At 68.0% G+C, this 12,048-nt stretch overlaps 3 protein-coding genes across 4 annotated transcripts in view; 2 read left to right on the top strand and 1 right to left on the bottom strand.

Moving 5' to 3' along the window:
* The first annotated feature begins 759 nt into the window (after nt 1-759).
* Nucleotides 760-3,452, top strand: LOC138682756 (protein diaphanous homolog 1-like). 2 transcript variants are annotated; one of them, XM_069774156.1, is made up of 5 exons: nt 760-925; nt 1,018-1,054; nt 2,128-2,382; nt 2,475-2,769; nt 3,284-3,452. In XM_069774156.1, exons 1-5 carry the CDS (start codon nt 893-895, stop codon nt 3,435-3,437), a joined length of 774 nt encoding a protein of 257 aa, XP_069630257.1. In that variant the 5' UTR covers nt 760-892; the 3' UTR covers nt 3,438-3,452. The 2 variants fall into 2 exon arrangements, with proteins under 2 accessions (XP_069630257.1, XP_069630258.1); XM_069774157.1 differs by having other exon boundaries at nt 775-922.
* A 352-nt stretch (nt 3,453-3,804) lies between these two features.
* Nucleotides 3,805-11,246, bottom strand: U2AF2 (U2 small nuclear RNA auxiliary factor 2). Its single transcript, XM_069774217.1, is given in 13 exon segments — nt 3,805-4,063; nt 5,689-5,937; nt 7,198-7,284; nt 7,717-7,839; nt 8,103-8,182; nt 8,597-8,735; nt 8,816-8,932; nt 9,160-9,311; nt 9,409-9,472; nt 9,474-9,513; nt 9,718-9,776; nt 9,779-9,900; nt 10,591-11,246. Coding segments are annotated over 13 exon segments (1,416 nt in total). The 5' UTR covers nt 10,640-11,246; the 3' UTR covers nt 3,805-3,928.
* Nucleotides 10,638-12,048, top strand: part of LOC138682613 (zinc finger protein 581-like) — a 5,912-nt gene continuing 4,501 nt past the window's right edge. Inside the window, exons 1-2 of the mRNA XM_069773883.1 lie at nt 10,638-10,686; nt 11,061-11,202. Coding sequence (XP_069629984.1) covers nt 10,638-10,686; nt 11,061-11,202 — 191 coding nt within the window. The remainder of the gene's footprint in view (nt 10,687-11,060; nt 11,203-12,048) is intronic.

Here is a 12,048-nt window from a genome sequence, read left to right as displayed (position 1 = left end):
CGGGGACAACAGGACGAGTGGGCGGGGCGGAGGCGCGGGGTGGAAGGGAGGATGGGGGAAGGCGGGGAGTTGAGCAGCGGCGACCAATGGGAGCGAGAAACCCCACGGGTGTTATCCAATGGGAAAGCAAAGCGGTGGGGGGGGGGGAGAACGGCGGCCGGGAAGGGACAATCCCTTCCCAAAGCGCAACGGCGCTGCTACGGGGGGGGAGGGGGGAAGAGGAGGAGGAGGGGGACCCTGGGAGGGCGGGGGGGGCGGTTATGGGGGTCTGTGGGGCTGGGGGGGAGATATGTAGGTCCCATGGGGCAGGGTAGGGGTAGTTATGAGGGTCTCTGGGGGCAGTTATGGGGGTCCCATGGGGCGGGGGGGGCAGTTATGGGGGTCTATGGGGTGTGGGGGGGAAGATATGTGGGTCCCATGGGGCAGGGTGGGGGCAGTTATGGGGATCTATGGGGCGGGGGGGCAGTTATTGGGGGTCTATGGGGCAGGGGGGCACTTATAGGGGTCTATGGGCTGGGGGTGAGCAGTTTATGGGGGTCCCATGGGGCAGGGCGGGGGGCAGATATGGGGGTCTATGGAGGAGGAAGATATGTGGGTCCCATGGGGCAGGGTGGGGGCAGTTATGGGGGTCTGGGGCGGGGGGGGCAGTTATGGGGGTCTCTGGGGTGGAGGTGAGCAGTTATGGGGGTCCCATGGGGCAGGGTGGGGGGCAGATATGGGGGTCCCACGGGGCAGGGTGGGAGCAGTTATGGGGGGGGTCTATGGAACAGGGTGGGGGAAGCAGCGGCACCGTGGGGCAGCGGTTTTGGAGGGGGGGCCAGCGGTTTTGGGGAGGCTGAGCCTGTCCCTTCCTGCCGGGCCCAACTTCTGCATTCAGGGCTGTGGCAGCGCCATGGGGACCCACGTCCTCCTCCTCCTCCTCCTCCTTGGTGGGGCCGGGGGCACGGGGGGGTGAATTTGGGGTGGGGGGGACGTGGGTGCCACCGTCAACCCCCACCCCCGGCTTTGTCTCCAACAGGTTGCTGGGTGCTGGCGCCGTGCGGGGCCTTCGGCCGTGAGTACCTGGGGGGGATGTGTCGGGGTGGGGGGGGGACAACACGCCGTGGGGCTGGGGGGGATGAAGGTGGCCATCCACCCCCCCCCCCCGACCCCTCCTGCCATGTCCCACCACACCTGGACCCCCGTGTCCCCACACTCCCGGTGCCCTACAGCCCTGGGGGGGTTCCCCCTGTCTGTGTCCTGCAGCCCCCACCCCATCCCAATGTCCCCCCTGTTCCCCATCCCCAGGGCTCTGGGGTCCCCAGTGTCCCCATCCCCAGGGCTCCAGTGTCCCCAATGTCCCCCTGTCCCTGTCCCCAGGGCTCTGGGGTCCCCAATGTCCCCCCGTGTCCCCATCCCCAGAGCTCCAGTGTCCCCAGTGTCCTCCCTGTCCCCATCCCCAGGGCTCCAGTGTCCCCAGTGTCCCCCCGTCCCTGTGCCCAGGGCTCTGGGGTCCCCAATGTCCCCCCATCCCCATCCCCAAGGCTCTGGGGTCCCCAACGTCCCGCCATGTCCCCATCCCCAGAGCTCCAGTGTCCCCAGTGTCCTCCCCATCCCCGTCCCCAGGGCTCGGGGGTCCCCAACGTCCCCCCGTGTCCCCATCCCCAGGGCTCTGGGGTCCCCAATGACCCCCCCATCCCCGTCCCCAGGGCTTGGGGGTCCCCAACGTCCCCCCATGTCCCCATCCCCAGAGCTCCAGTGTCCCCAGTGTCCTCCCTGTCCCCATCCCAGAGAACTCCAGGATCCCCAACGTCCCCCCGTGTCCCCATCCCCAGGGCTCTGGGGTCCCCAATGTCTCCCCCATCCCAGAGAACTCCAGGATCCCCAACGTCCCCCCGTGTCCCCATCCCCAGGGCTCTGGGGTCCCCAATGTCCCCCCCATCCCCAGGACTCCGGGATCCCCAACGTCCCCCCGTGTCCCCGTCCCCAGGGCTCTGGGGTCCCCAATGTCCCCCCCATCCCAGAGAACTCCAGGATCCCCAACGTCCCCCCGTGTCCCCGTCCCCAGGGCTCTGGGGTCCCCAACGTTCCCCCCATCCCCGTCCCCAGAGCTCTGGGGTCCCCAACGTGTCCCCCCCATGTTCCCAGCCCGGAGCCACCCCCAGCTGATGCCCAGGGATGGGCTGTGGGTGGCGGTGGGCAGCCCCCTCATCCTCCAGTGCTTCTGCCCGGGGCCGGAATTCCACCTTTTCCACGGGAACGAAGCGAAGCTGGTGAAAACCAAAAGCTCCGGCAGCGGCTTCGTCACCTTCGACACCAACGCCACCCGCGCCGCCGCCGGGCTCTACTTCTGCCGCTGCCCCCCCGGCCCCATCAGCGAGGCCGTGAAGGTGGTGGTCAGCGGTGAGCAAAGAACCACGCCGGGGACGGCACGGGGGGGTGGGGGGTTGGTGCCCCCCACCCCATGACCCCCCCCATCCCTGTGCACCCCCCAGACCCCGACCTGGGCCCCCCTGAACTCTCGCTGCCGCCGCTGCAGCCGCTGCCGGTGCCGGAGGGGACCAACATCTCGGTGGTCTGTAAGGGACCCCCCGGGGCTGCCACCTTCGAGCTCTACCGGGGGGGTCCCGGGGGGGCCGTGGGGCAGCAGTGGGTGGCGAGGGGGGGGGGCCGTCTCCTTCTCCCTCGGCCCCCTCCACCCCCACGACGAGGGCGCCTACTTCTGCACCTACAGCCCCAAGACGGGGGGGCTCTCGCAACCCAGCCCCTCGCTGCTGATCCTGGTGGAAGGTGAGGGGGGGGGCACCCTGCCCCAAAACCAAGGTGGGGGGGGGCTATTAAAGGGGTGGGGGGAGTCCCCAAATTCAGGGGGTGTCCCAAAAAGGGGGAATTGGGGGGGGGTGTCCCCCTGTATTCAGGGGTTACATAGGGGTCTGAAGGTGGGGGGGGCAGAAACAAGGGGGGGGGGAGTTCGCCCTGGGGACAGGGGCTGGGGGCACCCTTGAATGCGGGGGGTGTTTGGAGAACCCCCCCAAAATGAGGGGGGGCTGGGGGCAGCCCCTAAATCCGGAGGATGTCTTAAAGGATGGGGGGGGGGGGTGGACACCCCCTAAATCCACGGGGGGTGGGGAAGGGCTCAGGCTGCCTCCCCAGGGAAGGGGGGGTCCCAAAAAGGGGGAATTGAGGGGGGGGGGGTGTCCCTGGAGGGCAGCTGGGGAATCCCCAGGGCAGAAGCTGGGGGGGGGCAGGTTTTGGGGTGTCCCTACAGATTGGGGGCCCCACCTGAGACCCCCTGTCCCCACAGGGGGGGGTGCCACCCCCAAGGACCCCAACTGGCCGGGCTGCAAGCACTGGGAGGGGTCCTACTAAACCCCCCCCCCAACCTCACCGCTGCACCAGGACGCCTGGGTGCCCCCCCGGACCCCTGGGTCTGTCCCCCCCCCCAATCAGCTCAATAAAGCAGCATTATCCGGACACCTGGGCCACAGCAGTGGCCCCCCCACAAATGCAGAAGCGGGGGGGGGCAATCCCCAAAATGGGGCAGGGGGGGCCTCCTCCAGCGAGACGCAGACCGCGGAGAATTGGAAAAATCGTTTAATTAGGGGGGGGGCGGCGGGAGAGGGGGGGGTCCCCCAACTCCGTATGACACGGGGGGGGCCGGGCCGGAGGTGGGGGGAGGGGGGGCCCCCCCGTTTTCGCCAATACGAAACGCCACAGAAGGGGGGGGCAGGGAGGGAGGGAGGGGAGGCGAGCGCTACGACGAGAAACCAGCACTGGGGGGGTAAGGGGGGGGGAAACCGCCGAAACGAGAGAAAAAAAACAAAAACAAAAACAAAAACAAAACCCCGAAAAGAAAAAAAAAAAAAAAAAAAAAAGAAAACCAAAAAGGGGCTGGGGGGGTAGGGGGGGCACGGGGGGCCCCCCCAGCCCGGCCCCCCCCCACCGGGGGCTACCAGAAGTCGCGGCGGTGGTAGGAGTCGGGGTCGCAGTACTTGGTGACGACGACTCTGTTGGCGAATTTGCGGCCGGTCAGGCCCTGCATCGCCTTCTGGCAGTCGAAGACCGAGGTGAACTCCACGAAGATCTGGGGGGGGGACGAGAATTTTTTAAGGGGGGGGTCACCCAGGCATCCGGCTGCCCCCCATCACCCCCCCACCCAAGGGGAACCCCCATGTGGGGCTGCCCCAGTCCTGGGGCTGCACGTCGGCCCCCCCTCCGAGGGACACCGGGGTTGGGGGGGGGGCCCACATCTGCCCCCCCCCCCCGAGGGACCCCGGGGCGCAGGCACCATCCCCTCCACAGGGGGGGCTTTGGTGTCGGGGTTCCCCTCGTGTCTGGGCGCTGGCGCCGTCCCCACGGGGTGGCCAGTCGCTGTCCCTGTCCCCGCGGGGTACTGGGGCGTCTGGGAATTGTCCTTGTCCCCAGTGCCACGTCCCCACGGGGTACTGGGGTGACTGGGTGCTGTCCTCATCACCACTCCGATGTCCCCATGGGTACTGGGGTGTCCAGTCACCGTCCTTCTCCCCACGGGGTACTGGGGCGTCTGGGAATTGTCCTTGTCCCCAGTGCCACGTCCCCACGGGGTACTGGGGTGTCCAGTCACTGTCCCTGTCCCCACGGGGTTCTGGGGTGTCTGGAAATTGTTCTTGTCCCCACTGCCATGTCCCCACGGCGTACTGGGGCGGGTAGGTGCTGTCCTCATCCCCCTGCCCCATCCCCACGGAGTACTGGGGTGGGTGGGTGCTGCCCTCGTCCCCACTGCGATGTCCCCATGGGTACTGGGGTGCCTGGAAATTGTCCTCGTCCCCACTGCCACGTCCCCACAGGGTTCTGGGCTGTCTGGGAATTGTCCCTGTCCCCACTGCCACGTCCCCACGGGGTACTGGGGTGTCTGGGTACTGTCCTCGTCCCCACTCCGATGTCCCATGGGGTACTGGGGTGTCCAGTCACTGTCCCTGTCCCCATGGGGTACTGGAGTGTCCAGTCACTGTCCCTGTCCCCATGGGGTACTGGAGTGTCTGGAAATTGTCCCTGTCCCCACTGCCACGTCCCCACAGGGTTCTGGGGTGCCTGGGTGCTGTCCTCGTCCCCACTGCCACGTCCCCACAGGGTTCTGGGGTGTCTGGGAATTGTCCTTGTCCCCACTGCTACATCCCCACGGGGTTCTGGGCTGTCTGGGAATTGTCCCTGTCCCCACTGCTACATCCCCACGGGGTACTGGGGTGTCTGGGTACTGTCCTCGTCCCCACTCCGATGTCCCATGGGGTACTGGGGTGTCCAGTCACAGTCACTGTCCCTGTCCCCATGGGGTACTGGAGTGTCCAGTCACTGTCCCTGTCCCCATGGGGTACTGGAGTGTCTGGAAATTGTCCCTGTCCCCACTGCTACATCCCCACGGGGTTCTGGGCTGTCTGGGAATTGTCCTCGTCCCCACTGCTACATCCCCACGGGGTTCTGGGCTGTCTGGGAATTGTCCTCGTCCCCACTGCTACATCCCCACGGGGTTCTGGGCTGTCTGGGAATTGTCCCTGTCCCCACTGCTACATCCCCACGGGGTTCTGGGCTGTCTGGGAATTGTCCTTGTGCCCACTGCTACACCCCCATGGGGTACTGGGGTGCCTGGGTGCTGTCCTGGTCCCCCTGCCCCATCCCCACAGGTCACCCGTGCACCACCACCACCCCCGCCCCGGCCCCTTCTCCGTCTCCCACCTTTCCGCATCCAGGCACCTCGACGCCGTCGACGGGCCGGGGGATCTCGATGGATTTGACGAGGCCGTACTTGCCGCACTCGTCCCGCACGTCCTCCACGATCTCCTCGTACTCCTCGTCGTCCAGCAGCTCCTCGGGCAGCACCATGTTCATCAGGCACAGCACCTCCGTCGGGTGGCCGCCCATCTGCACCTGCGAGCTCATCAGCCCGGGCACCTGCAGCGTCACCGGGGTCTGGTTTATCGTGCTCTGGTGAAGGGGGGGGGGGGGGGGAGGAGGGGGGGGCGACAGCGGGGGGGTTAGGGGGCGTGACGGGACCCCGCTGCGCCCGCCCCGACACGGGGGGGTGTCCCCCAGACCCCCCTGGGGATGCCCCCCAGCTCCCTAGAGATGGGGACGAGGCGTCCTGGTGTCCCCGCGTTTCACCCCCAGGATGGGACCTGGGCATCCCGGCTGTTTCCCGGCCGCCCCCCCGCTGCGGGGACCCCCCAGTTCACTGGGGACGGGGACGAGGGGTCCTGGCTGCTCCCCAGCTCCCGCCCAAAAGAGAGAACCCAGGCGTCCTGGCACCCCCCACAGCCCCCCAGATCACTGGAAACATGGACAAGGGGTCCCGGGACCTCCAGGCTACCCTGGGAAAGGACCCAGAGCTGCTGGCACCCCCCGAGAGGACCCAGGTGTCCTAGTTTCCCCACAGCCCCCCCGGACCCCCCCAGCTCCCTGGGGATGGGGACAAGGTGCCCCAGTGCCCCCACACCCCCCCAGAAGTGAACCCAGGCGTGCTGGTGCCCCCAGACACCCCTGGAGACCCCCTGGCTTGCTGGGGATGGGGACGAGGCATCCTGGTGCCTCCACGTCCCTCCAGGGACACCCCCAGCTCCCTTGGGAGGGGGACAAGGCCTCCTGGCAATCCCCCCATCCCACCCCCAGTTCACGGACCATGGGGACAAAAGATCCTGGCACCCCCATGTTCCCCTGGGGACCCCCAGCACGCTGGGGACAGGGATAAGGTGTTCTGGTACCCTCACAGCCCCCAGGAGAGAACCCAAATGTCCTGGCTGCTCCCCCCAGGGAACCCCAGCTTGCTGGGCACAGGGACAAGGGGTCCTGGTGCCCCCATACCCCTCCCCAGGGACCCCCACACCCCCCTAAAGAGAACCCCGGTGTCCAGGGTCCCCTCCAGAGAACCCAGCCATCCTGGCAACCCAACAGCCCCCCCCAGAAGATAACCCAGGTGTCCTGGTGCCCCTAGACCCCCCCGAGGAAAGGACCCAGGCATCCCGGCACCCCCACGGACCCCCGCAAGGACGCTCTGGCTCGCTGGGGACACGGACAAGTTGTCCTGGCACCCCCATACCCCCCTAAAAAAGAACCCAGGCATCCTGGAGGTCCCTCTCTCCCTCTCAGAACAGGACCCAGGCTCTTCCCCCACCCCGGGGGGGGGGACCCCAGCATCCGTCCCTCCCCTCCCCACCCTGGGGGGGACCCCGGCGTCCGGCACCCACTCACCAGGGTGGCGTTCTTGGCCCCCACGCTGGCCCTCTGCACCAGCAGCTTCTTGTCACCCAGCTGCATCCCGTTGAGCCCAGCGATGGCCTGGAGAGGGAAAACGACACGGGGGGGGACACAGGGGGGTCACCATGGGGTTTGGGGGACCCCCAACCAAGTTTGGGGCACCCTGAGAGACCCTGAGGGTGCGGTGGCAGGTGTGGGGGATGCTCAGAGTATGGAGTTCACCTGTTTTGTCCTAGAGCAGAATTTTGGAGGGACCTGGCTCTGCCTACCACCCCCCAAAAAGGCAAATGATTTGAGAAGCAGAAATGATGCATGCAGCCCCCCCGGGGCATCCCGAGTGGCTGGGGAGGGGGTCCCCAAAACCATCAGGGGGGTCCCCAAACTTAGCAGCATCTCCCCACTGACTTTTGGGGCATATTTTAGGGGCGTTTTGGGCACAAAAAGCCCTAGAAATACCCGGGGGGGGGGGGTCACGGGGGTTTTGGGGTCCCCAAAGTGGGGTTTTGGAGGTACCTGGTCGGTGACGTTGATGTCGACGTACTCGCAGAAGGCGTAGCCCTTGGAGAGGCCGGTGGCGCTGTCCTTCACCAGGTTGAAGGCTTTCAGCGGCCCGAAGGATGTCAGCAGCTCCTTCACCTGGGGGGGGGGCACAACTGGGGGTGTGTGGCAGCTCTAGGACATCCCCCCCCAACACCAGGACCCCCCCCCACGGCATTGGGAATCCCACCCTGAAACACCATGGGGATCCTGGGCACTGCCTCCCCGCCTCTTCCCCCAATTCCTGCCCCCATCAACGGAAAACTCAGCTGAGAAGAGAAACGGGGTTCCCCCACTCCTCCTCCACTGTGACACCCCCCCCAAGTTGGCAGGGGGGCTCTAGGGTCATCCCCCCTTCTCACCTGGTCATCATTCAGGTAGTTGGGGAGACCCCCGATGAAAAGCTTGTGAGCGGAGTCAGGCACCACCGTAGAGACGACGCCTGGGGTGGGGAGCACAGGGCTGTGAGTTGGGGGGGCATGGGGGGGCCCCCCAGGACCAAACCAGCACTGGGGGGAGCTCCGGTATGGCCGGAAAAGGGGCACCCCAAAAATACTCCCCTGTCTACAAATACATTTTGGAAACAAAATAGCTCATACCAAAAAACGGGGGGGCACCTTGCAGCAGCCACCCCCTTCCAAATCCCCTTTGTTGGGGGGGGAACCAGCTCACCCCAAAAGGGAGGAGAGCCCCAGGGGGGCCCACAGCCATTCTGTTCCCCCCTCAAAGAAAGAACGGTCTACGGTAATGGAACCCCAATCTATGAAGAGGGTTCCCAGCACTGTGTGCCCCCCTGTCAGCTGCCCTATCAAGGTGTGGGGGGGTCCTGGGGGGTTTTGGGGCCCCCTCCACTCACCCGGCACGTAGACAGAGGGATTCTCCGACATGCCGGGCAGCGGCTGGTAGTCGTGGGGGCGACGGATCTTCAGCGACTGCCCTTGGAAGATGATCCCGTCGAAGGCCATCGCCTGCGTGGTTTCGTCCACCGAGCGGAACTGGGGGGGGACACATGCCTTAGCGACCCCCTCGCGGGCACCATGCCCCCCTCCCCAGCACACCTTGAACCCCGTTTTACCTCCAAAAAGGCGAAATTCTTATCCTGGTTGATCTGCACGGCCAGGACGGGGTTTCCCGGTGCCTGGGTCAGCCCCCCCAGCCGCATCTGGGCATTGAAGAAATCCATCATGGCTTCCTAAAATGGGAGGGGGCATAAAAGAAAAAAGGGAGGGACACAACAGAAACAAAAGTGAGGGGGAGGCGGTGCACCCCCCACCAGGCAGCGGGGGGCTGAAGGCTCCGTCTCGTCGCAGGAGGGGCTCCTCCATCGGCGTCCCCAACCCCTCAGCCCCGAAATGGCGCCGGGTGCCAAATCCTGCCCCCCCCCCCCCCCGCCTCGCTCCTGCCCACCCCCCCAAATACCTCGGTGATGCCGAAGGGGATGTTGCCGACGTAGAGGCGCCGGGCCTGCCGCGTCATCTGGCTGCCCACCACCGGCACCGGCGTGGGGGTGACGGCCAAACCGTCGGGGGTCATGGTGGGCAGCAGCGCCGTGGCCGGGATCTGCCCCGCGGCTGGAAAACGGAGGGAGGAGGGGAAGGGGGCACCGTCAGGGCCGGGGGGGGGGTTCTGGGGGGGCTTGGGGAGGGGCCCGGGGGAGCGGGCACACACCTTGCATGGCTTTATACTGCATGGGGGTGATGTGCTCGAAGCCGGGGGGCGGCACGTCCCAGTACCTTGCGGATCTTCTTCTTTTTCTCATGGCGGGGGGAGCGGCTGGTGGAGGGGGGGGGGGGCACAGTGGGGGTGAGGCAGGGGGCTGAGCATCCCCCTGTGCCCCCCCCCCCACTAACAGACCATCCCAGACTCACCTCAGGGGTCCCGAAAGGCTCAGGGGTGACCTACAAGAAAAAGGACACCCTGTTACAGTGGGTGCCGTAACTGACCCCCTCCTCTAATTAAGATGGAGGAGTCACAAACCCGCTGCCCCCCCCACCCAAAAAGCGGTCCCAGGTGTAGGGGCGATACCGGCGCCGCCGGCGGTCGCGGAGACGCTGCGTTGATCCCGGTTCCTTCGGTCCCGGCTGCGGCTCCGGCGTTTCCGGTCCCGGCTGCGGGAGCGGCTGTGGCTGCGCTTCCGGTGCCGGTTCTCCTTGTCACGTTCTGGGGGGACACACACACAAAGTGGGGGGGGGGGGGGGGCGTTAGGTGGGGGGTCAGCAGCCACCCAACCCCCCCGCCCCTCCCGGAGGCAGCACCCCACCCCCCCAGGCCTGGCACCCCCCCACTAGTGCGGGCTGGGTGTCCCCATCCCCTCGGGGTGGGGGGAGCACAGGGACCCGCGTGGGGGGGAGCACATGGTGGGGAGGGCAGCTTATGGAGGGGGGGACTGCCCCCCTCCCAGGACACCCCAAAATAAGGTGGGGGGGTCAGCAACCGGGGGTGGGGGGCACCGCGACCCCCCCCCCCAGGCACCAAAGCGGGGGGGGGGGGTGAGGAATTGCTGGGGGGGGTGAGGAATTGCTGGGGGGGGGCCCCCCGAAGGGAGCACAGCCTAGGGGGGCAGGGAGCCCCCTCTTATGGGGAACGGGGGGGGGAGCCCCCCCTCAAAGGGAGGACCCGGGGTGGGGGGGGCAGAGACCCCCAATGGGGGCGATGGGGGGTGCAGCCCCCGCAGGGGACCGAGGCAGCCCCCCCCCCCGCCCCAGGGAGCACCCCATAGGGGGGTTATACCCCAAAGGGGGGGCAGGGGCCCCCCCCCCAAGGCCCGGGTGGGGGCGGGGCGGTCCCGGCGGCGGGTGGGGGAGGGGCGGCGGCGGCGCGGTGGGGGCGGGGCGCCGCCCCCGCCGGTACCTTGTTTGTTCTCGTTGAGCTGCCGCTCGAACTCGTCGAAGTCCGACATGGCGGCGGCGGCCCCGGCTCCAGTCCCGGTCCCGCTCCCGGTTCCCGGTTCGGCCTCGGCCCCGGCCCCGTTCCCGGCTCCGACCCCCGCGCAGGCCGCGGCGGCACCGTCCCCCCGCTCGGCAACGCTCGGCCACTTCCGGCCCCGCGCTCGGCAGCTTCCGGCCGCCGCTCGGGGCTCCTCGGGCGACGCTCGGCCCTTTCCGGCGACGCTCGGCCCGTTCCGGCACCGCTCGGCTCGTTCCGGCGGCGCTCGGCCCTTTCCGGCGGCGCTCGGCTCGTTCCGGCGGCGCTCGGCCCGTTCCGGCGGCGCTCGGCCCTTTCCGGCGGCGCTCGGCTCGTTCCGGCGGCGCTCGGCGCTTTCCGGCGGCGCTCGGCTCTCCCCGCTACGCTTCTTTCCGGAAGAGCTCGGCTCTCCTCAGGTTTCTTCCGCCACGCTGTACGCCACTTCCGGCGGGGGACCTCACTGACTTCCGGCCGCCGCTCCGCGCCTCGGCACCGGAACGGGAAGGAACAACCGCGTCCCGCCGCCCCGGCGGGGTCCCGCCGCCTCCGCCCTTCCCGGTGAGGGCTGGGAGAGCCTCCCTGCACGGCTCGGTACCGTCCGGCCGCCACCTCGGCCGCGCTTCCGCTTCCGCCCAGGCGACTTCCGGCGGGCTGGCCCCGCCCCGCGGGTCGCCCCTTCGGCAGTTTCCGCCGCCGCTCGGCTCCACTTCGGCTCCTTCCCCGCCCCCTGGCCGAGAGAGCACTTCCGGCGGGGAGCGGAAGTGTCGTTACGGGGAGGCGGGGTCACACGGGCCCCGCGGGGGACACGCGCCCGCGGTGACACCGGGAGGGTCCCGTGACCCCTGACCCCCGACCCCGTGACCCCTGCCCCCCAAGCAGCCAGGCAGAAGCGCCGCACTTTGCCCAAATCTCGGCGTTTTTTTCCATTTATTCACCGTTTTCCCGCCTCTTTTTCCTTTTTTTTTTGGTGGTTTTTTTCCCCCTTTTTTCGTTTTTTTCTCCTTTTCCTGGTTTTTCCCTCAGCTGGGGGGGGGCACAGGAGGGACGGGGGGGACCCCCATGGTGGGGGGCAGGACCCCCCTCAGCTTGAGCCCTGGGGGGGGCAGGGGGGCCACAGGGGGCGTCTGGGGGGGTCTCACCCCACCGGGGGGGCACGTGGGGGGGTCAGGCTGGTTTTGGGGGGTCCCATCCTGGGGGGGGGGTTTGGGGGGGGTCCTGTCCCCCTGCGGGAGTGCGGGGGGAGGTCAGGCTGGTTTGGGGGGGGGGTCTTACCCTGGTATGGGAGCGTGGGGGGGGTCCCACCTCTGTGTGGGGAATAAGCGGGGGTCCGGGGGGGGGGCCCTGTCCCACTGGGGGAGCAAGTTGGGGGGGGTCAAGCTGGTTCTGGGGGGCTCCTGTCTGGCA

Source organism: Haliaeetus albicilla, chromosome 29 (genome assembly GCF_947461875.1).
Source record: "Haliaeetus albicilla chromosome 29, bHalAlb1.1, whole genome shotgun sequence".
NCBI lineage: Eukaryota > Metazoa > Chordata > Aves > Accipitriformes > Accipitridae > Haliaeetus > Haliaeetus albicilla.
This window is presented reverse-complemented; position numbering and strand designations above follow the sequence as displayed.

Bases quoted from the DNA above. Each gene is read 5' to 3' on its own strand.
- LOC138682756 (XM_069774156.1), top strand. From the start codon at position 893: ATGGGGACCCACGTCCTCCTCCTCCTCCTCCTC. The intron at 1,055-2,127 runs GTGAGTACCTGG...CCATGTTCCCAG, and splicing joins GCCGTGCGGGGCCTTCGGCC to CCCGGAGCCACCCCCAGCTG. The intron at 2,383-2,474 runs GTGAGCAAAGAA...TGCACCCCCCAG, and splicing joins CGTGAAGGTGGTGGTCAGCG to ACCCCGACCTGGGCCCCCCT.